This window comes from Mus musculus, chromosome 15 (genome assembly GCF_000001635.26).
Source record: "Mus musculus strain C57BL/6J chromosome 15, GRCm38.p6 C57BL/6J".
NCBI lineage: Eukaryota > Metazoa > Chordata > Mammalia > Rodentia > Muridae > Mus > Mus musculus.
The window spans coordinates 77,522,440-77,545,863 of NC_000081.6; the positions used below are offsets into that span (position 1 = coordinate 77,522,440).

The 23,424-nt window shown below is 47.1% G+C and overlaps 1 protein-coding gene across 2 annotated transcripts; it reads right to left on the bottom strand.

Moving 5' to 3' along the window:
* Positions 1–2,412: 2,412 nt before the first annotated feature.
* Positions 2,413–10,896, bottom strand: Apol7c (apolipoprotein L 7c). 2 transcript variants are annotated; one of them, XM_006520277.4, is made up of 5 exons: positions 10,801–10,896; positions 7,971–8,054; positions 7,552–7,678; positions 6,365–6,469; positions 2,413–4,060 (listed from the first exon to the last, which is right to left on the bottom strand). In XM_006520277.4, the coding sequence occupies exons 2-5, from the start codon at positions 7,981–7,983 to the stop codon at positions 3,196–3,198; spliced, it is 1,110 nt and encodes a 369-aa protein (XP_006520340.1). In that variant the 5' UTR covers positions 7,984–8,054; positions 10,801–10,896; the 3' UTR covers positions 2,413–3,195. The 2 variants fall into 2 exon arrangements, with proteins under 2 accessions (XP_006520340.1, NP_780600.1); NM_175391.4 differs by having other exon boundaries at positions 2,428–4,060; positions 7,971–8,073; positions 10,801–10,876.
* Positions 10,897–23,424: the final 12,528 nt, after the last annotated feature.

The window sequence follows — 23,424 nt, forward strand, 5'->3', positions numbered from 1 at the left end:
GTCGGCTCCTTGGGAGGACAGAGGGATAGGGATCAGTTTGCAGACTGGAAGCTCTTGCATGAGTCAAGGGGAGTCCCACAGCAGACTGGAGAAGGATCTGTCTCTCATTGTCCCTCTGCAGCTGGCCCTTACATAAACGTTTATAGAGTCCCCTGAGCCTAGCCAGTCCTGGCCTTGCATGATGGCTGAGGAATGCCCCTGTGCCCTGTCAGGCCAGACAGGCATGGGTTGCAACCATGTACCAGTGTGGTCTGAAGATGGCAGAGACCAAAGGGAGTGCCTGACTGAGGGAGACAGTGTGAATGCACAGGAGGCCATGGAGGACTCAGTTCCCTGACATCCTGGGTGCAGGTTCACAGTGAAGGGAAGTCATATATCTGGTACTCAGGGAGCCAGTCAGCTGACACAACACAGGCTCAGTGTGTCACTGTGGGGATCCAGCTTGGCTTGACTGCAGGAATCTTGAGATGCAGCCATCAAGAATGGCCATTAGATGTCCCTCCCTGCTCTTTCGGCCCAGGCTCCCTGCCATTTCAGTGGCACATGGAACCTTACGACAGGACCCTGTGCTGTCAGTATTAGACACACACCTGACATCCTTAAGACCAGTGAGACAGTAGCTGCCAATTTCTGCCTCTTCATCCTTTCAGCAGTCCTTCCAAGCCAAAAATGTGGCTCTTGACCCCAAATTGGTCGACGCTGCTGACCTCAATATGTTTGGCTTCTGATAAAGTCAGTCTGCACCCACTCCCCTGCAATGTGCTATTGTGTAAAACCTGGCCAGCAAAGGATCAGGCCGTACACGGAGAGCTGGAGGGCCCAGGATCATCTCATGCTCTCTGGCCTGGACCTGTTTAGTGCTTTGCAAAGTGCAGCCCCAACTTGAACTGAAGAATTCCAAGCTGACAGCCATACTGAATTTGTTCCCTACGCAGCCGCCTGCAGAGGGCGGTACAGGGCAAAGGTCCACTGAGCTAGGTGTGCTTACAGAAGCAGGGCTTACAAGGTTCCAGCAGCTTCTGCAATGTGTGCTCCCTCCTGCTACCCTGTCCACTGGAGGAGGGAGGGGTGAGGGGGCGGTAGGGGTTCATCTGAAGCAAACAGGAAACCAGAAGCTGAAGTTAGATTTTATCCTGAGACCATTAGAGGAAAATTGTAATCCATTTTGTTTCTACATGATCCTAGAGTCCCAAGGGAGGAATTACAAGTTAAGCTTCCACAGTGTAGAGAGCAGTTTGACCACTAGGTGAACATTAAAAGCAATACATATATAACCAAAAATTCTTTCTTACCTTCACACTACTGTCCCTGTACCCCATAGGGATCCACTTGAATTCTGTTGGTCCTTTAGATGGCCTGACCCCTGGCAAGGGCTCCACTCACTCTCCTGTCACCAGCAATGCCACCCTCAACAGCACTGTCACTACCCAGAATTCACTTGGTAATAAACAAAGGGTGAGTTGGTCCTGTTGCTGCAGGAGAGGAAGGGCCATGGCTGCAGCCCACAGCACCCATGGGGAAGGAGAGGGAGGAGCCGCTGTGTCTTCTCCATATTCAAAACTCTCTCCCTGGCTTTTACCCATTATCAGTGCCTCAGTTTCCCCCGACATCCCATTGCTGTCTCCTGCACAGTGCAGCCTGTGTGTTTCCAGGGCTTTCCCCATCCTCTAGTCTTCTCTGCCCCTCCCTTCAGACTCTCGCTGCTGGCTTCTCTTTGACCCACATTAACCTTGTCTCAGCCACAGAAACACAAACTCCTCAGTGTTCAGTTCCACACACCTGCTCTCACCTGCTTCCCCTCCAACAAAATACCCCCACTGTTGCTAACTGTGTCCAGGCCATCTTCTTTGACCCCTGTGCTGCTTAGGGACAGGTGTCCCTGAAGCAATCTTACTGCACTCTTGTAGGTTTGGATGAGTTCCACTAGACAGACCATGGGGTAGGTGACTCTCTACCCAGTCCATCCAGGAGGCCATCTTGTCCCTGCTCTACACCATAGGAGAGGCTGACTCCATATCCAGCTTGCCCTTAGCCACACAATCCAGCCCAAAGGGAGGACAGACGGACTGTGGAACACAAGAGTGTCCTCTAGTGGGCAAGACCTAGAAACTGCACAGGTCATCTCTTACTTTCCATTGGTTAGAACATGGGAAGAAGGCCACCTGAGTTGCTGTGGTGCAGGGGACACTACACAATGCACTGCAGCCTCAGAGGAGCCTCAGCCGTCAGAAGAGAAGCGCAACAAGCAGGAGCAAGAGGCCCATGTGGAAATCTCAGGCATTCCTCTCAAACCACAATAAAGAAAACACTCTTTAAAAGAGGAAATCTTAAAAGTTGGGAGGGAATTATCAATTATCTATAGTTAATAACCCAGAAAATATACAATCATTTACAAAGAGCACACAAAACATGTCTAGGTCAGTTTTTACAAATTTATTCTTCAAAAATTGTGGAGCAAGTGTAGCCCATCCTATTCATCTTGGCAGATCTCATCCAATTACAGCAGATTTTAGCTTGCAATAGGCATTAAAGCTTTTGATTTTCCCAGGAGACTGGTAGCAGAGAGAAGGGTTCACCATTCATATCCTGTCACCTCTCCTTCTGTTAGCGTCAACAGTGGCATGTAGGGAGAAGAGCTTGTGACGACTGGACAGGCAGTATTACCAGTGTCCTTTCTTTCTAGTCTTGAGCATTTTACCAATGGCACCCATGTGACTACCCAAAACCAAGAACAGGAAATGATTTTCACAACCAAAGTCTGACTGTAAGATTGAGAAATATTTGGATAAACACACAATGAGGCAGAAGAAGAAAAGAGGAGAAGGCCTCTGTGCCACCAATCACAAAGCAGTGGGAAGATTGACAGCTCAGTGGATGGTGAGGTTGGTGAGCCTCAGCTGGGAGCAGTGCAGTGGGCAAAGCTTAGGAGCAGCCATGTGGCTTAGTCAGGACTTGGATGTGCTCCCCAGCTTGGGAGCTTGGCTCTTAATTGGGAAGTTGATGGATCTAAGAGCTGGAGTCTGGTAAGTGGTCATGAGATTGTCCCATCTCTGTTCTGGCTTCCTGTATCTTAATGTGTCCTCTCCCTTTAGCAGGCACTGCTGTGAAGGGGTAAGTCAGAGGCTCCCATGTGTTCATGGCTCTGTCCAGCACACTCCCTCCCCAGTCATCTGAGCTGCACAGAAGATGAAGAGGTCACTGAGTCAGGCTGTTGTGAACCTCTTTGAGCTCCTGTAACTTCAGCTCCAGGTTCCAAGCTTGCTGCTGAAGCTCTGCAGCAGTCTGTGACTTAGCACCCTCATGCAAATGCTTCGAGTCTTCCACAAGGCTGATCACATCCAGCAGGAGGAAGAAACCTGTGGTGGCTGCACCCATGATTCGGACTCCTTTGGTCATTGCCAGAGTGGTACCTCCAAAGGCTTTCTGCACCTGTTTAGTGGTTTGGGTTGATGTCTTTCCTGTGGTCATGAGACGCCTGGCATCATTTGCTAGGCGAGTGTTGGCTTTGGACAACTGAATGGCATTAATACATTTTTGGATGCCTTGTATATTCTGGATGGTATTTGTAGATCCAGAAATAAGTCTGGGGCCACTCTGATCCAAAACTTCTATTATGCCCTTCATTGTGTCTTTGTTGGTTGGCACCAGGTTCCTGGCTTTAGCTTCAGCAGACACCACACTTACCTTTTCCACAATGCTTGTGGAAACACTAGTCACAGTGGCTGCTGCCCCCAGCCCCAAGCCAGTGGCTGACAGTGCCAGACTGACTCCTGCTGTCACAGGTGCCAGAGCCAGACCAAGGATGGTCAGGACTCCAGACACAGCACTGCTGGAGCTGGCCACCACCCGTGAGATGGTGCAGTCCCTGTGCACCTTGTCAACCTTGTCTGCCAGGGCGTGGAGCTTCCTGATGCTCTCCTCAATCTCCAGTTTCACCCAAGGATAAGCATCCAAGAACCTTTCCTTGTGCCACAGGTCATTTTGGATCTCCTCTTCATCTTCTGCATCAGTATCAGCTATGGTCTCAGTCAGGGCTTCACTCAAGGCATCTTCCTCTTTCCTGTAAGAGGAGAGACAGTTGAGCAAGGAAGACTGCTTGTAAAGTAAGATCTGTCCTGTAGGAACCACAGAGCATTCACTGTGAAGCAGAGGAGAACATTACAGCTGTGTAAGCTTTCTTTCTGGGATGAGCACACTTGATAAATCACACCATCTTTAGTTCTTCAGGACACAATGAATTCAAAACCATTTATATGTGCCCTTTAATGTTTTTATTTTATTTTATATGTATGAGTGCTTGTCCTGCATGGGTCTGTGTTTCATGTGCCCAGATGGTGCAGGTTGAGGACAGAGGAAGGAATTGGATCCCTAGAACTGCAACTCAGACAGTTTAGACTCTTTCGTTCTCCAGCACAGCCTTCTATTGCTAAACAAAGAGAGGTGAGGTGAGGTCAAAAAAATTGCTGTCCTTACCAGAGTGAACTCTTCATGGAACACTAATGTTCCCTAAATTAAAGGGTTAATTCTTTTCTCTAACCTCACCTTTCTTTGTTTAGAGCTCCTAGGGAGAAGTGTTTTGGTAGTGAGACATTGACCTTGAGGGGAAGGCTCCCTTATTAAATGTCTAGCAATAGAAGGGTGTGCTGGAGAATACCATGTCCTGCTGGCCAGGAGTGCCCATGTTTGCCTGGAGCCTTGTGCTGTGAGACTCTGCAAGTTGCACATCTCTAAGAGAGAATCATATAAGACATTCTTTGAAGCTGGAGGTCTTTTTTGCACTGCAGTGGTGTGTACTCCTGAACTGATGGGATAACTCACAGCTAAGATCTGTCCACTCAAAACACAACACATAGATATCCCTTCCAGCTGTGAGTGAAGGTAAAGAAACGTGAGTGGATTCCACATTCTCATGTGGGGCATCCCCATTCACATGGCTCCTTCCCTAAGGCATCTCACCGTGCTTCTGTAAAAGATTAAGTAACAGCAAATTGAGAATTCAAAACACACAGGTTGCTAAGCCCTTCGATTAAAGAATTCTCAACCTGAGAAAGTTGAGGTGTGGTGGGGATTTTGCAGTCACCTCTGACCCCAGAGGAAGGGGACACTGAAGGCACAGTCTTCCAGGAGGGAGGGAGACCCCAGTCACTCGTGGGAACGGTGTATTTGATGAAGGCCCAGCAAACTTCTAGACACTGAAGTCAGCTTGACAAGATTTTTGTTCCTTGAGAAAACTTTAAGTCTTGTAAACTGTTCTCAGTATGGATGGACCTTGGCTTTCTATGCTCTTCCTGTGCACCTTGTGCTTGCCCTGCACAGACTTGGCAGAATCCTAAGTCAGGTTGGCGAGCACGCGACCTTTCATGCTTAACCTCCATCAGGTTCCCATGTCCAGCATTGGTGGGTTTGGCCTTGGCTTTCCTCAGGAGGAGTCCCATGAGGTCACCTTCTCAATGCCCCTACTCTCTGCTCTCTACTGCCTGTCACTCAGCTCATCTGCTGTGAGTCTCCAGCTGAAGGAACTGACAGACTTGTTGTGTCTTTTGTCTTAGAGCAGCCGTCCTGAACAGTGCCTTCCTGCCTGTGGTAACGTGTATCAGATTAACTGTTCTTTCTTATGGGCGCTTTCTTGGTGTGTGACACTCCATGTGACCTCGCCCATGAGGCACTGTGTCCGGAGGACAACAGAAGATTCTGCTTAAAGCCTTAGAAGGGACCTGAGGATGTGGCTAAGTTGGTGCAGTGTTTGTCACACAAACAGGAGGACCCGAGTTCAGTCTTCCAGAAGCCACATAGGAAAGCCAGGTTCAGGGCCTGGGCCTGTCATCCCTGCTTGGGGATGCAAGGTCAGGAGGGTCCTCATGCTCTCTGGCCAGCCAATCTGGTCACAGTGATGAGTTCCAGGTAAGTAAAGGCACTTGTTATTGTAATGGGCTGGAGAGAGAGTTTCTTTATATAGATGCATGGTTCTCTTGCAGAACAAGTGAGTTCAGGTCCCAGACCCTACACTTGCTGGCTCACAGCTGTAGGGGTCTCGAGTCCTCTTGGGCCTTGATGTACTATGGATTTGACTGTACTGCAGGTTAGGGAGCTCACAAGCCCTCACTTATTTTCAATACTGTGGGTCCTTAAAATTCCATTTCCAAACACAGTCACCAGGGTTAGGGCTTTTACCAATGAGTTTAGGGACACAACTCAGTCCCTAACATGAATGACATCATTAAAATAGGTCCTGTGGCAGGTGCTCAGGCACACACTTAACCAGGTTGTCCCTGATCCATTCAAACTTATGCATGGTCCTCTAACCCTGTCCTTTCCCCTTCCTATCTAGAGAGAAAAGGGCTTCATTGGGTCTTTGGCTGAGTACCTCTCGTTCTTGTCCTGCAGGTCAATTTGGAGTTCATCTTCATCTTCTCCATCAGGATCTGCAAAGATCTCAGCAAGAGACTCTCGCAAGGCAGCTTCCTCTTCCCTGTAATAGGAGAGAGTGACTGATACAGGAAGACTGCTTGTAAAATCAACTCACTTACATGGACAAACCATACACACACACACACACACACACACACACACACATATACACACACACACATACACACACACACACACACATACACACACACACACATATACACACACACACATACACACACACACATACACACACACACACACACACACATTAAATAAAGTTAAAAAAAAAACTACCTTTCATTGAACACCTACTGTGTGCTGGACGCCTACTGCCTACTGGCTTTATGCTGAGCCCCCCACAGATATCATCTTATTTTTCTTACACAGGAATGATGGGGGTGAGGGTTCATCTACTGCTGCTATGTATTGAAATGCTAAATTCTGTAGCCCAAGATCTAGCTGCCTCTAAACAAGGGAATTCCCACCACACCAGCTTTTGTTATGTAAACTTTGCTCCCAAATGTAAAACTTATAGTTAAAAACAAAAATAAAACAAAACACAACAAAAAACTGGTAACAGCCAATTCCTGAGGAGAATAGAAGGTTGGAGTTACTGGGCAGACAGTCAAGGAGAAGGATAGTGAGAGGGAGAGAGAAGGAAGGGGGAGGGAGAAGACAGAGATCAGGAGATCTCCATTAGACGTGGAATACCAGGGCCTCCCAGAACAGACTGTTGGAGTGGAAGTAATCCAGGAAGAACCAAACAGCAAGTATTTGGGGGAACACAGTTGGGCCAGTTTATCCATTAGAGATAGAGATTAGAGGTAATCCCCTGACAATCAATCAATCAATCAATCAATCATAGTCTGTGTCTCATTCATTTGGAAGCTAGCCAGGGATAGAAATAATTCAATCCATCTACACAGGAGCAGCAATGTCAGGAGCAATCTTGTCACCTGTGGCTGCTGCCTGCTTTCTTCAACCAGAGGCTGTTCTCTGATTGGGAGTAAGGAGGAAATGGTTGCTGAGAAGGGACACCTGAACCCTAACTACTTGATCTGCCTGGAGAGAGTATCCCTGCCTGTGAAAAGCCAACCATGCATGGGCTCAGGTAGTGCTAGTGTCCCCTAGGAAGATGACCTGGACAAATCAACTTCTGCCACAAACTGTTTCCAGGTTTCCTCTTCAGTCAGCAGGAGCTGCAGGACCTCTAGGCTCTTCCTGTCCAGGAGGTGCTGAGCCACAGTGGGAATGAAGCGCTTTCTCTCTAGATGGGAAGGAAACACATATGGTTAGAGGGCTGTGCACAAGAGTTGGAGTGAGTCTGAGTGTGTGTCTGAGCACCTACCACATGGAATAGTCTAATGGTGTCATTAGTTGCAGGGGCTGAATGTACCCTTAAACTAATTGTTAAAAGCCCTAACCCTGGTGACTCTATTTGGAGACAGAGCACACATAATATTGAAATTAAGTGAGGGTGTGTGTGAGCTCCTGACCCATCCTGTTAGCACCCTTACAGTCGTAGGTCATGTGCAGGAGTGGCGCACAAGACCACTTACCTGGGGTGCTCATGATAGCTGCCAGGTCTAGGTGTCAGGCAGAGGACTTAATAGGTGTACCTTCCAGCTCACCAGGTGACCAGGCTACAGGAGGAAAAGGTACCTGTGAGACAGAATGGGGACAGCTAGGTGATCAGGGATGTGGGACACACATTTCTTTCAACAGAGGCTTCCAGTGACCAAAAGAACTTGACCCTTCTTCTGTTTCACTGGGCTCTGTCACTGCTATTTAATGACAGTCCTGTGATCCCCAGCCTTGCTGCTCTCTCAACAGCAAGGTGGAGGTTTGCAGTCCTGTTGGGGACACTGGAGAAGGCTTCAGCTGAGAACACAGCTGTGGAGAAAGAAAGATTTTTCGCACAGAAAGGGAGATGGAGAAAAATATTCAGCTAGCCAGCTGCAGGTGGAAACTGTCTCACACGCACACATGCAGAGACAAGGGTAAACCCTCACTTGGGTCAAGGACACCTGACAACCTCCCTCTTCTCCACTTTCCTGATTGGTCCATCAGTTCCCGAACTCCTTTCCCTGATCCTCTCTTCCAAGCTGTCTGTTAGCTGAGGTCCCTCTTGCCTCAGATATCCCAGTTGCCGTGCCCCACCCCCCTACTGACTGCTTGTCCCCTTAACCATCCAAGCTCCTCTTTGGGAACCAAAGCCAATCTCTCTCAGCCTTTCCTCACCAACCCCAGAAGCCTGTTGCAGACTGTCCCTCTAGCAGTTTGTTGAGAGACTCTGCAGTCATCCTCTCTTGGCCCCCCTATTTCTCGTGGGTCTCTCACCCTCCTCCTTCCACGATTTCTGTCTGCCATTACTGACTTCAGAAACCTGTCAATGTCCCTGTTGTAGCTTCCTTTGGGACCAGCCAGTCAACTCCAGGTTACTATCTCAGGTGACTGTTGATTGGCTGCTGGGATCTTGGCAGTTTAGGTTCCTAAATCAAGCATGGATGGGCCTAGAAAGGTCCCATCATAATCCGAATGCCTACATCACCAGCAGGGTTCCCCATTCTCTCTCTACCTGAATGTTCCACTCTCCTGGGGACGCTGGCCCCAATAGATTTGATCACTGCTGTGATCCCGGTGGCAGTCCATTACCAAGGCTAGGAAACTAAGATGGCCTCTAACTAGCCTGTTCCTGACCTGTGCTCTTACGGGGCCTCCAGACTCTGTTGTGTTTCTCTTGTAGCATAGGGCTAGGAAACACGATAAATTAAAGAATTAAATTCCAGATGCTGTCAATTGCTGGCCTACTGTGAGAGTCGCAAGGCCTTTGGGATTGAGGGCTACAGAAGGTTCCAGAGTTTTGGAGGGCAATCAGCTAGACCCAGCTATATCTCAGACCACTTACCTGTCTCCCTGCCACTCCATCCCCATCTCCATCTGTCCCCATGCCTCTCGGGTCCCTACCTCCTATCACTGTGGCAATGGATGCAAGAGAAACTCATGAACAAAGGTTTTTCCTTATCTCTGCCATTGAGATTTACATGCCTAATATGACACTGGCTTTGAGCCCTAGCCAGGACTCCCAGCCTCTGGGGGAAAATGGTATATGAAGATGGGGGAATTTTGTCCTTATTCTCTCTAACACTCTCCCCTCTGTCCCCAGCTTAATGTACTCTAATTTCTATCTATAGCATCGATCTATCTTACAATTTTACTTTAACTGTATTCTCAGTGACCTCCTCTCCGGGCCTTAGAGTGAAGCTTCTCTGTTAGGCTCTGTCACATTGTCTGCAATGATCCTCTGTCCCTTTGATTGTTATTCTAGCTTGGATTCCCAAGCATCCCCACACCGCCTTGGTCACGTGACTTTCTCTTCTCCCAGAGCTCCTGCTAGAGCCTGATGCCCTGGCAGCTCCTTTCCATGGGTTCCCTTTCTTACACCAGGCAGTGTTTTATGTGTCCAGGTGGAACCACAGCTAACTCCACGTATCCAGCAGGCAGAGCCAGAGGAAACAGGGAAAACATGAGCAGAGGCAGCTAAGTTTTAATGCCAAGGGGAAAAAGGAATTGACTTTGCAGTCAGGCTGCAGAAATCAAGCTACCGGAGTATAGTGACAGCAGAGAGCACTTCAAAAGTCAGAAAGAGTGATGCAGGGGTTGCAGAGGGGGCACTCGGCTTCCTGCAGTGATGTCTGACTATAGAACACAGGCTTATGGGTGTCTGTCCCAGTTCACACAGGAAGGCCCTGTTCTTCCTGCTTATCCTCTACAGTTGAGCAGAGGGCAGGTGAAGCCCAGAGGGGAGGTGGCTGTCACCACCTGTCAGTTTCTATCCCAGAATCCTAGTCAAGTCACTCTTCGGAGCCTCAGTTCCCTCACAAGGTCTGACTCAGAGTAGGGGTTCAGAGACAGGTTGGGTGAGAAAACTGGGGTCCTTGTGTCTCAGAAACAGCCTTGTGCCCATTCTGCTTCTGTCACAGCACCCCAGAGCCAGGCTTGGGTGTCCAGGCCCCAAGAACAGAGAGGCTTGGTCCTTGTTCTCCATTCTCTTTGTTTTCTCCATCTCTCAATTGAGAGAGTAACAGCAGCCATCTCCCTGAGGTCTCCGGGTCAAGTCTTAGGCATCCTGGTACCCAGGCTGAGCCCCCCTATACTCTATAGTTTGGTCTGAGGAATCTCTCCTGCTGTCTTGTGCTTAGGGAAGATGGAAAGGGTGGAAGAGCCTCAGCCCAGCCTGGCTGCAAGGCCAGCTTTATTGCTTCTGTGCTGGTGTCCTGAGGCAGATGCCAGCCTTGCAGAATTTATCAACAAAGCTGGTCCATAATCTTCCTTCAGAGTGCCTAAGGGGGTATGCAGGTGGGAGAGTTTAGGCATTCCCCAACTTACCAGGAATCTTCAACAGGCAGTGCTCAGCTGTGTGACTCCAGTGACCATCTGTGCATACAAGGCATAAGAATAGGCATAACAAGTCACTCCTTTTCCTGCTTATATACCCAAAGCAGAAAAGGAAAGAGAAAGCCCCATTTCTAAGGAACTCACCACCAAAACAACCCAGGAAACTTGTGGCTTGCTGGATGTGGCTACATCTCCATTCCACACTCTCTGCTGACCTACTCAAGAGAGTGACCTTTGACCTGACATTCTAGGTTCTCCTTGGCTGAGCCCATTTCAAATGGGGGCCTCTGTAGTCTGGAGGGAAAAGACCTGCCTCTATAGAGTAGGAGACCCTCCATAGATCACTTCCTATACCTCCTGGGTTCTATTCAGTCCTTCCTTCTTTGCCTGCAGCCTCAGCACCATCCCATATCCTGGGTCCAGTTGATGCTGCCTGGCATGGCATACACAGCATCTGAACATCTGCTTTCATGGGTTCTCCTTTCAGGATTCCCTGCTCTGAACCTTGAACCACTAAGTATCACAGTCTCTCAGTATAATAGGCTTCTAGTCCTTGGTAGGCCCTCAGATCTTAGCACAGCTGACTCCATGTTGGAAGTACCATTAGGCCATAAATCTCAGCATATACACAGCACCACATACAAAAACAAAAACAAAGACCTAGTCCTTCAAAGTCCGTAGTTCTGAGAAATTATCTAGATGTAACCTGCCCTTTGTCTTCTATAATACCATTTCTGGTTAAGTGTTCTCCTTAATTGAATTGTGTCAACCCAGAATATGGTTTGGGGGGTTAACAGTTCAACCTGAGAAAAGTGCCAGCCTACGCTGGGATTCTGAACACTGTTGTAGTTGCTGGCTGGCACAATAAATATTTTCTATTGTGTCTAATCCATGTGTGGTGGTTTGAATATGCTTAGGCCATGAAGTGACACTCTTAAGAGGTGTGACCTTACTAGAGGAAGTGTGTCATATTGGGAGTGGGGCTTTGAGACCCTTCTCCTAGCTCCCTGGAAAGCGCTGTTCTTTTTGCCTTCAGAACAAGATGTAGAACTCTCTGCTTCTCCAGCACCATGGCTGCCTGGATGCTGCCATGGGACTTGCCATGATGTTAATGGACTGAACCTCAGAACCAGGAAACCAGTTTGAATTAAATGCTGTCCTTTATAAGAGTTGCCTTGGTTATGGTGTCTCTTTACAGCAGTGGAAACCCTAAATAAGAAAGACGTTGGTACTGAAAGATCCTGACAGGATGTAAAAGTTCACAGAAGCCCTGAAATTGGCAAAATAGATTTCATTGTTAGCAGAATTAGCTTCACTGATTTAGAAAAATAGAGGTGTGCAATGCTCTGGCCGCTCCTTGAACCTGTGTGTCTGCCAATGTTTTGACCATTCCTTGAACCCATGTGTGTACCCACTGATGAAGCCCATTGCCAGTGTTTGTGATATTGGTTGTTGAGAAAGAGTCAGAAAATCTCCCCAGCAACCACAGCCAGGCCAATCCGGAGTTGCTACACCTGAACCAGACTCTTTCCTTGTACCCCTCCCAAACCCATGTTTTGAGAATAGACATTGTTTAGATCTGGAAATCCCCTACTCCCTCCTTCTCCGTTCCCCCCTGAGGGCCTATAAAAACTGGGACCCCTTTCCCCTTGGGGTCGACTCCTCTACCCCTGCATGGGACACCAGTGGTCCCCAGAGCTCTGGATCCTGTGGTTTACATCAAGCTTGGTCTCTCCTGAGTTCTTGGGGGTCTGCTATTATCCCAAGACTTGAGTGAGGGTCTCCCTTCGGGGGTCTTTCAGTACCAGAGGTAGGGCATTGCTGTGCTAAGCCTGACTTTGTTTTTGTTTGGTACAATGTGGATTTGGGGGCTTTGGATGTGGAATGCCATGGAATGCTTTAAGTGGGACTTAATGGGCCATCCCAGTAGGAATATGGAAGCCATAGGTGCTGAGGACAATTTGAACTCTGGAGCTTGTCCTTATGGTATGTTGCTGCTTTTTGCCCTTATCTTAAGAATCTGACTAAATCGAAGGTAAAGAGATTTTGGCTAATTGCATGGACAAAGGAAGTCTCAGAAAAGAACAACATAGACTCTGGTTTATGCTCATGAAGTGCAGTCTGATTGAGTGTAGCAAGCTTAGAAAGGAAAAAATGCAACATGTATGGTGTATGTAATAAAAGCAAACCAGGAAGTGCAATGGAGCTAAGTCCTGTGTTTGAGGAGATAAACAGACTAAGGCAGTGGTGACTTCAGGGCAAGATCCCACCCGGGTAAGCTTATTGTTTATGTCTTTGCCATTGAACAATGAATAGTTATATCATGTTAGATGTTGTTTTTGCTTAGTTATAATATTCAATTGGACTTTTATCTGGAGTGAACTACACTCCAGAAACAGAGGACACATTTTGATCTGGATCCTGAGGAATAGTGTCCATGACAAGCTTAGGTCCCAGCATGGTGGTGCATGCCTTTAATCCCAGGAGAAGGAGGTAAGCAGATTTCTGAGTTCAAGGTCAGTCTACAGAGCAAGTTCCAGGACAGCCAGGCTTAGGCTGTGACAAAGCTGGAAAACAGAAAGCTGTAATAGAACAAGTGGGGGTGGGTGGGAGGGTCTGTGTTTCAGCTCCAGCAAGTAGCAGAACTCAGCAACTTCAGCCATGTGGCTCTGGTTTTAGAGTCAAGAATAGAAGGGACTACTGGGACTATTGATGGTGGTTAGCTGGAGCTAAGAAATTAGTGGTGGTTAAGAACAGACCAGCATCATTGAGGTGAAATCTGGGTAGTGTTTTCTGAGAGCACAAAGAAGCTGTGTTTCAGAGATATCCAAGATTGTTCCTCAGCCTGCAGCTGGACTTGGTATTGTATAAGAATTACCCAGGTGTCACTGGTTTTGACGGCATGAAGGGGTCATGAAGAGCAGCTGAGGCTTCCATGGTGAGAGGCCAGGGGGGCCATTGGTGAAGGTGTAGCCTCAGTCGCAGTTAATGGTCCAGGGCTGAAGAGGTCATGCAAAGAAGTGGAAGGCTGGCAGCATGAAGAGAACCTATGAGAGGCTTTTGGTGAAACTTAGTTGCAGCAGAAGACCCCTGTGTACTGAAGATGCCAGTACTGTGGGATTATCACCAAGAACAGCAGCAGCAGTGGAGTGGATCAACCAGAGCTTAGAGTGCTACAGAGGGCAGAGCTGGAGAAGTGATGCCCAGACCTTTGGAGAAGCCCAGAAGATCGTGTGTGGATCTCACACATTGGAACAAAAAGTTGTAATGTTTGAGTTACCTTGCATACCCTGAGTTTTTAGAGATGTCAGAGCTATGGGAAATCTGCCAAAGAAAGCTACTAAGTGGGAGTGGAATCAGCCCAGGGGAAAAAAATCTGTTGTTGTTGAATGCCAGCTCTGCCCACAGCAGTCCACAAGGGTGAGAACATCTGGAGACCTGAGGAGAATTTTGACACAGGGCATGGAGATTCAGAGCTTAGAGTTTGCCCGGCTGGCTCTCTGTCTTGATTTGGCCCAGGCTTTCCTCACTATGCTGTTTGACATGGTGATGTATTTCCTGTGATGTTGGAGGTATGGATCTGCTTTGACAGTTAGGTGATTGGATGAATCTCAGAAGAAGCTTTGAGCTTTGGACTTTTACTATGTGGACTTTCAAAGTAAGACTAAATATATTTTTTATTATGCGATGGTTAGGTATGGGCCCCATAGACTCATGTGTTTGAAGAAGCCTATGGGGGCCAGGGAGTGGAATGTGATGGTTTGTATATGCTTGGCCCAGGGAGTGGCACTATTAGGAGGGTGATCTTGTTGGAGTATGTATGCCAGTGTGGGGGTGGGCGTTGAGACCTTTCTCTAGCTGCCCAGAAGGCAGTCTTCTCTTGTTTGCCTTAAGAACAAGATGTAGAACTCTTAGCTCTTCCAGTGCAATGCCTGCCTGCATGCTGCCATGCTTCTCACCATGATGGTAATGATCTGAACCTCAGAACCAGTAAGCCAGCTCTGAATAAATGTCCTTTATAAGTGTTGTCTTGGTCATGGTGTCTCTTTACAGCAATGTAAACCATGTGTAAGTAATTTTCTCTGGTAATTATTTCACAACATTTCTACAAGTCCCCAGAGAAGAAAAGAGTGTATTATCCAAGGAACTCCTAGAGGATGCAACCTGAGACCTTCCAGTTCCTTTAATCAACTCCTGCCTAATTCTTCAGGGGGCTCTGATACCTCCACACTACAAGGAAACAAATTAGAAAGTCATCTGGTCTGTCACCTCTGGAGGTAAGCCTGGTCAAGGCACCTTCTGTTAAGGACATACAAGCTGGATATGGCAAATGATCCAGTGTCCAGGATCTGGGTGAGAGGTCACCAGACTTCTCTTTTCTGTTCATATGTATGAATCAGCTTTAGTTGTCTTTACTGTGTGCCTCTCTGTGTATGCCTCTCTGTGTGTGTCTCTGTGTGTTTCTGTCAGTTCTAGTTCCCTGTATTGACAAATGGCTTTCTCTGGTGTGAGACCCATCTCACCCCCAACCTCACGACATGTGTCCCCTTGTCAGTGACTTGAATGTTTTTGGCCATCCAGGTCCTCCAGAGAAATTCTCAGAACCTTTGCCTTTCCCACTTCCAGAGCGCTTGCTTGCTTTGTTGTTTGCCTCCCACTCATGGGCTCAGTCAGACCCAGTCCCTGGGTAAAGGTTGGGAGGGGATGTGACTCTTATGCATGGGGGTGGGGTGGGGTCTGCCATCTGAGCAGCATGCACACAGGGAGGAGAAATACTTCCCAAGCCACACACTGCCTCTGCTCCCACACCCCACCACCTTCTCTAAGCAGCCCCTGGGAATGGGAAAAATTCCCTTGGTCAAAAGAGGAAGTTCTGCTCCTTCCTCTTTCAGAATTGGTGTGACCTTCCCAACAAGTGATCTGCATAATTGGAAAACTCCAAACTTCCTATTCTCCAAAAATGTAGAAAAACCACCCTGGGCCATGCAGCCTGGACAGAATGGATTTTCCCTTTTGTCCAACACTGACTGATCAAGGAGACTTTAAAGAATTTTGCTGGGTCCTTTTTAGAAAGATTGAAAATAGCTTCTGCAAGATCCCATTGTCACCCAGTTGGACCCAGAGAGTAAAAAATAGTTGTAAATTTAGAAAAACATAAAGGCATAAAGAGATTATATTGGCTGCAGGTAGCTAAAGGGGGTTGAAAGTAGAGAACTGGTTGTGAGTCAAGACCTTTGGAATAAAGTGAAAGCCATCTTCACCTTCTCAGATGATGAGATGCAGCTGAACTTAACCATACCCTCCAAAAGTTTGGTGCCCTGCCAGTCACTCTAGAACACTCCTCTCCTGCCTGTGAAGAAACCTGGGACCTCTGATTCTCAGGAGTCTGATTCTTCCAGAGGAGCAGGTGTGCTCTGCCTGGCTCCTGAAAGCTACGTTCTTCAGCCTCCCATGGGCAGAGGTGAAAGAAACCATTTGTGTTTTCACAGGGACAGGGCAAGAGGGAGGTTACAGCAGGCAATTTACCCGGACCAGGTTGCCTGAGAGATATAAAAATTCTCCAATCCTGGTTGATGAGACACTACATTCTGACCTCCTGCCTGCCATTCTGGGATCACACTCTTATCATATGTAAATGGACTGCCCCTAGCCTCTAAAACTAAAATAAGTAATAAAAGGGCCACTGAAGGACTGCTGCAAGAGTTACAGACTTTGGGGACAGAATGTTAGCTAAGAAAGTCCAGCTTTGTACACCCAGAGGCTCCCTATCTTGGCTCCCAGCTGAGGGGGGAGGACAGAGGAGCCTGATTCAAAAGCCATCCTTTAGATCCCAACTCCAAAGACAAGTTTGTCCAAGAGTTCCTAGGTGTAGTTCAGTATTGCTGCCTCTGGATGTCAGAGTTTGCAGAAATGGCAAGACATCAACACAACAGAGGAGTTGTCAGCAAGCCCTAATCCAGACTGACAAAAAGCATTTGAGGCTCTGGCTTCAAAACAGCTCTGACTTCAGTGCCAACCCTAGCACTTCCAGTTGTCTCCAAACCTTTTCATCTGTTTGTCCACGAAGAAAAACACATTACAAAAGGGTTTTTTACCCAAACTCTGGGGCCATGGAAATGCCCTGTGCCATATCTGTTCAAACAATTGGATCCTGTAGCCACAGGTTGGCCCACATGTCTAGGGCTGAAGTGTGTACCATTTACCTAATAAGCAAACAAAACAACAAATCCAAGTTAGCTCTGGGTCAGGATCTTACACCCACAGCTCCCCACACTAAAGTCAGGCAGTCCTCCAGGGAATCTCAGAACACTGGCTGTCTAATACCCATGTAATCAGTACCAGACCTGCTCCTGGACCACCTTCAAGGTTTCAGAACCCCACCACCTCCAATCCTGCTAGTAACCTCTTCCCTGATAGTAACATAGAAGTCCTCATGCATGACTGTCTTGAGGTGAAAGGTGAAACCAGATTCGTGGAGGCTGGAGTAGTTACTTTAATTGAAATATTTTTAGGCCAAACCAGGTTCATTGACCCAGAGAGCAGAACTGATCAGTCTGAGCAAGGTTCAGATGGAGAAAGGAAAGTTCACCACCATATACACAGACAGTTGCTATGCTTTTATCACTGTGCATGTCTACAGTAATATATATAGATAGATAAATAGATAGATAGATAGATAGAGATAGATTAGAGATAGATAGAGATATAGATAGATAGATAGATAAAGATAGAGATAGATAGAGATATAAATATATAGAGAGAGCAGAGAGAGAAAGAGAGATACATAGACATAGATATGGACATAGACATAGATAGATAGATAGATAGATAGATAGATAGATAGATAATAGATAGATAGATAGATAGATAGATAGATAGATAGATCTCTCCTCAGAGGAAAGGACACTAAAAAGAAAGAGAATGTCTTGGTCCCCCAAATAGATGCTATTTTACTTCCCCTACAAACAGGAGTGACCATGTTTTTCGGTCTACAGTGATTGTTGACAGTTTCTTCTGATCAATTCCCTCTCTCTGACTGTCCTTTTATTAGCATGATTTTAGACAGTCAGACAACATCACAGTGAGATGCAGGGATGTGAAAGGGTCCAAATGAGCTGCAGACTAGCGGTGATGTGGATCCTTTGCAGAGTTCAGGATAGACTGCAATATCTATAGACTCTTGAACAGTCTCAGGGCTGAGAAGAATGTTGGAGCTGCAGACTCACATCATGAGGGAGTGAGTAAGGGGTCCCTACCCAAGGTTCAGAACAGATCCCATCTCACCTGGACATCCTGGAGATTTGCTCTAGCACAGCTCAGCTTGACCAGTGGCATGAGAAGAAAGGCCACTCAGGTGCTGTCACATAAGAGTTGGGGATGATCTAGAGGCCATTTAAGCCCAAAGAGTGTGACCCTGACGCAGTGGGAAGCATTAGCTGAAGGAGCTCCAGGAAGATTTGTGTGCATTCTGGCATCTCCTAGTGGAGAGTCAGCAGCCAAGGAGTGACCACTGTGGCCACCCAGTCACAGTCCACTCATGGGAGAGGAGGATTGGTTCCAGAATGATACTCACCTGTCAGCTCCTCTCCCTTTTCTAGGGGCTGAGATCTTCCGATCAAGCATGGCACTTGGTGGCTTCTCAAATTGTCTATGTGACCAGGATAGAAAAAACTTCCAGGACTGCAAAGCACAGAGAAGAGAGTAACCAAGCTGTGCTGACAGCCCTGGGTGACATTGTGGGTGTGGAAGGACAGACCCTGCTCCAAGATAATCAACATCTGGCCCCTGTCTTTGCTCATTAGGGAAAAAGTCATGCCCTAGATTACAATGGTCATTGTCAAGGAGGTTCCAAGTTTTAGAGCCAAGCATAGATATTACTTCTTGGCCTTTGGCCCCAACCAATTGTAGAGCTGCATGTAAAGATGACAGAATCTAACCTATGAGTATAATATTTTGTGCTGAAACACAGATAACTTTGTCATTGTTTGCTGCATGTATAATCATCGAAAGCATCATGCACATTTGCTGTATGAACATAGTAGCTTTGGGATGGCAGTTTAAAATGGGATACGTGTAAAATCAGAAACACTGGAAATCACACTGAAGACTTTCTGCTGATGATTGCAGAAGTTGCCAACAAAGTTCAGCCAGAGAGAGGATGCATGACCGTGTTCAACAGATTCTTGAGGGGATCGGAAGAGGCAGTCAGATAGAGACAGGTTATGAAATCCACATGCAGCATGCGTTACAGGTACAACTGGTCTACCCACCTATACCCCTGAGTTAGGAGACATGAGGGAGTTGGCAGTTGTCACTGTTATGTATCGGCAGAGTCTTGAAATTCACCACACATGGCTCCTGCAGCCAATGTGGAGAGTCATCTCAGATATACAAATGTGCTGTGATCCAGCCAACAAACCTGAGTAAATACATAAAAAATGAAACAGAGAAACAGGTAGATGTTAGTTCTCCACATTCCTAGCCACTTCATTGATAACAGTCAAAGGAACAGCCTGGATCTGTCTCAGCAATGAAATAGACTGGAAGTTCTGACCCCCACACAGCCCGAGGAAGCCTGGGGACATTAGTAAATTAAATAAGCTGGATGTGGAAGGACAAACCCTGCATTCCCCCTTCGTGAGGACTATGGAGAAGTAAGATCCCACAAAGCAGAAGCCAGTGGTGTCCCCAGAGGTTGTAGAGAGGAGTTCCCCATAAGCATTCAATTTCAGTTCACAAGATAGAAAGAGTTCTGATCTAGATGGTGAGAGGTTGCTCACAAACAGAAATTCTGCTGAGCCACATACACCACAGTGGCCACAAGAGGCAGCCTTTGGGGAATTTACCACAGCTTCAAAACTCTCTATTTTTTTCTTTTAAACTTCATTTTTCTCATACAACACATTTGGATGTTCCCCTTTCTCCTCTCCACTCAACTCCCCTCCCAACCTCCCCTCTCCACCATATCCACTCTTCCTCTGTTTCCCTTCTGAAAAGAGCAGGACCCCAGTGATAGAAACTGAATGTGGTGTAACATAATGCATAAGAGTAGGCATAAGCATACCAAGGCTAGACAAGTTAATCGAATAGAAGGAAAAGGGTCCCATGGTCAGGCAAGAGTAAGAGACACCCCCATCCACACTGTAGGAGTCCCCCAAACTCCAAGCTAAACAAGCACAGCATGTATGCAGAGCTCCTATCCCAGTTTCACATAGACTCTAAGGTTGCTTCTTCAGACTCCTTGAGTTCCTATGGACCCTGCTGAGTTGATTCTGTGGGCCATGTTCTTCTGATAGCCTAGACTCCTTTGGCTCCTCCAATTCTCCCCCTCCCACTTCTCTCCCTTCTGTTGGATTGCTTAAGCTCCTCTTAATGTTTTCGTGTGAATCTCTGCATCTGCTCCCATCAGCTGCTGGAGGAAGTCTCTCTGATGATGATTGAGGTACCAAGTTATGAGTATAGCAGAATATCATTAGAAATCAGTTCACTGAATTTTTTTTTCTCAGTCATACCTGGTTCTACCCTAGGTGTCTGAGCTATCCTGGGCTCCCTCTGGTAGCTTGAGCTTTAAGGTAGACCAGTCTACCATACTCACAAGCCACTATTGCCCCAGTAGCAGGTTTTGGGTTAGAGGTTTTGTGGCTGGATTGGTACCCCAATCCCACCAGTGGGAGATTGCCTGGTTACAGAAGATGACTGGTTTCAGACTCCTTGTCCTGCATTAACAGGAGTCCTCCCTAAAATCACTGTCATAGGGTCCAGGAAGTTTCCTTTACTCTAGGTTTCACATCGTGCCCTGAATCCTCACCCTAAAATCATAGGGCTCTCTCCCTCTGCAGCTCAGTCCCTGACTTGATCTGTCCTGTTCCCTTCCCAACCTTTTCCGACATCTGAGCACAAATCTATTCTACTTCCCATTCCCTGGGAGACTCATGTGTCTCCCCTATAGTCCTCCTAGTTACTTAGCCTCTTTGGGTCTGTGCATTGTATTGTGACTACCCTTAACAACTAATATCCACTTATAAGTGAGTACACATCATGTTTGTTTCTGGGTCTGGATAGCCTTGCTCAGAATGATTTTTTTTCTAGTTCTATCCATTTGTCCGCAAGTTTCACAATGTCATTTTTTTTTCTAACAGCTGAGTAAAACTCCATGAGTAAATGTACCACATTTTGTTTATTCATTCTTTGGTTCAGGGAGATGTCGGTTGTTTCTAGTTTCTGGCTATTATGAACAAAGCCACTATAAACATAATGGAGTAAATGTAATATTTTTCAAAATCCAACTTCTCTGGTAAAGATGATAGCAAAATGGGGCTGGAGAGATGGCTCAGAGGTTAAGAGATTAAAGAAGCTGCTATTCACCACTGCTGTTCTTGTCAAGAAGCAGAGTTCAACACCCAGCACCCACAAGTTGGCTAACAGCCATCCTTAACTCTGTTTCAGAGAATCCAGCAACCTCATCTGGCCTCCTGGGAAACCAGGCGTACACAGTGCATATACATACATGCAGGCAAAGCACCCGGACCCATAAAATGTGAATAGTAAATAGATCTTAAAAATTAAAGAAAGAATTGTTTGCAATATTTTGTCTTAAGAAGATTGTAGATGCTTCAGAAACAGTCCCTATAGGAAACCCTTTACTTCCTTGCTTGCAAATGAGAAAACTAACCTTAAGCATGATACTACTGGGGTTATATCCAGGTGTGACTCCTGTTTATTTGTTTGGTTGTTTATTTTATTTTATTTTCCATTCTAAATCAGTGTTCTGTCTGGTGAGATGGCTCAGCATGTAAGAGCACAGACTGCTCTTCCAAAGGTACTGAGTTCAAATCCCAGCAACCCCATAGTGGCTCACAACCATGCATGATGAAATCTGACACCCTCTTCTGGTGGTCTGTAGACAGCTACAGTGTACAGGGTTGACCAGAGTGAGCAGAGGTCCTAAAAGTCAATTCCCAACAACCAATGAAGGCTCATGTGGGGAATTGCAAGCTGGTATCCAATTGAGCTGAGGTCTGAACACCGATGGTAATAATTCACCTTCATGACACGGTAGGCAGTCCCTCATGTTCCTGGAACTCTGGCCACTTCCTAAGTTACCACCTCCCACAGCCCCTACAAGAGAAGCATGGTCACATAGACAATAGCCCAAGCTTCTGACCTTCAGGCTAAACTCCTCTCCATTTACCTAGCAACAGTGAAGACCATAAAAAAGGCTGTTCAGCCCTCACCTCCCTCTCTTCTTATGCTCTCACTCCTTTGTCCTCTTACCTCTCACTTCTCTCACTTCTCTCTTCTCTTTACTTTCTCTTTTCTTCTTCTTTCCTCTCTCCTCCTCTCCTCTCTCCCTCTTTCTCTCTAGCATTCTCTCTCTATCGCTCTCTCCTTTTACCTTCTCTCTTTCTCCCTGCATTTCTATAATAAAGCTCTTAAACCATAGAGAGTCTCTGTTCCATCAAGATCCGCTGCACACTCTGGTCAGTGTTGGGAACCTCTTCCCTTCTCCCTCTCTCCTATAATCCTGGGGTGACAGGTAGTAGTCTCGGGGTCCCCGATCAGAGGATGCCCCTTGTCCAACCTTCCACCGAGTGGGATCAGAGGCTTAGATGCTCACCCGGGGCCAAGTGGAAAGAGTCTGGCAGCTCTCCCTGAGTCCGCCTGCCCAGAGCACAGGAACACTGGCCGGACGTGGGCTATTTATCCCCCCCTTTCTTCCCCAGGGCCTTCAACAGGGCCCCCTTTTTTTGTTACCAACAGGCTTACAACTATCTCTATAGCTACATTGTTCTATTATGCATTAAATAAATAAATAAATCTAAAAAAGAAAAGTCTTCCTCTCCAAAGGGAGAGAAATGCTCAAATCCAATGGTTCAGAGAATGTGATTTTCATTCCTGCATTTTCCCTGAAGCCTAGGATGAGTCACGGTGCCTCAAATTCCACAAGATCATTGCCCAGTCCCCAACCGGCCTTGAGGATAGTGGACATAGAAAGATCCGTCTGGCTGGGTCCCCCGTGAGAAACTGCCACCGCTGCCAACTGTCCACATGTTTCTCCAGCTCTTTGCCTTGCATAATGGGGTAAGGTTTCCTGAAATGTTTGAACCACAGGGTGTGTGTCAATTACCCATCCCTTGGTATGATGATCCCAGAACTGATTCACCTGACCATGTCCTGAGAGTTTCAAATTGTATTGTGAGTCTTCCTGGGGAGATGTGAACAAATTTCACACTATGTAAGTCAGAGAAAGACCCTCAGGACTGGCCACCAATGAGCTAAGCCAGAGTTATTCATTCCCACCTGGCTCAGGGCCCATTATCCTCAGCTCATGCCCCCTCCCATCCCCAAAGTCATTCCCAACTCCCAGTGACTCCGCGATGTTTGGATGTTCAGGAGTTTGGGAACCGCCAGCCCTTGGCTCCTCATCACAGGCCTGTGGACCTCTGACCCTGTGTTCTAGACTGCTCTGCACTGTTTCCAGCTGTTACTGAATGCACATGAGTCAGGTGACCCCAGCTTTGGTCGCTCCCAGCTCACACTCAGGCTGAGGCCCACATCTTAGGCTGTGTTTTCTCACCCCTTGAGCTGTATATCAGGGCTTTCCTGGAGCCCAGC

Excerpts from the sequence above, each read along its gene's own strand:
- Apol7c (XM_006520277.4), bottom strand. Across the intron at positions 6,470-7,551 it reads GCAGAAGTTGATTTGTCCAG|GGAAGAGGAAGCTGCCTTGC; the intron begins GTCATCTTCCTA and ends CTCCTATTACAG. Across the intron at positions 4,061-6,364 it reads CTGCAGGACAAGAACGAGAG|GAAAGAGGAAGATGCCTTGA; the intron begins GTACTCAGCCAA and ends CTCCTCTTACAG.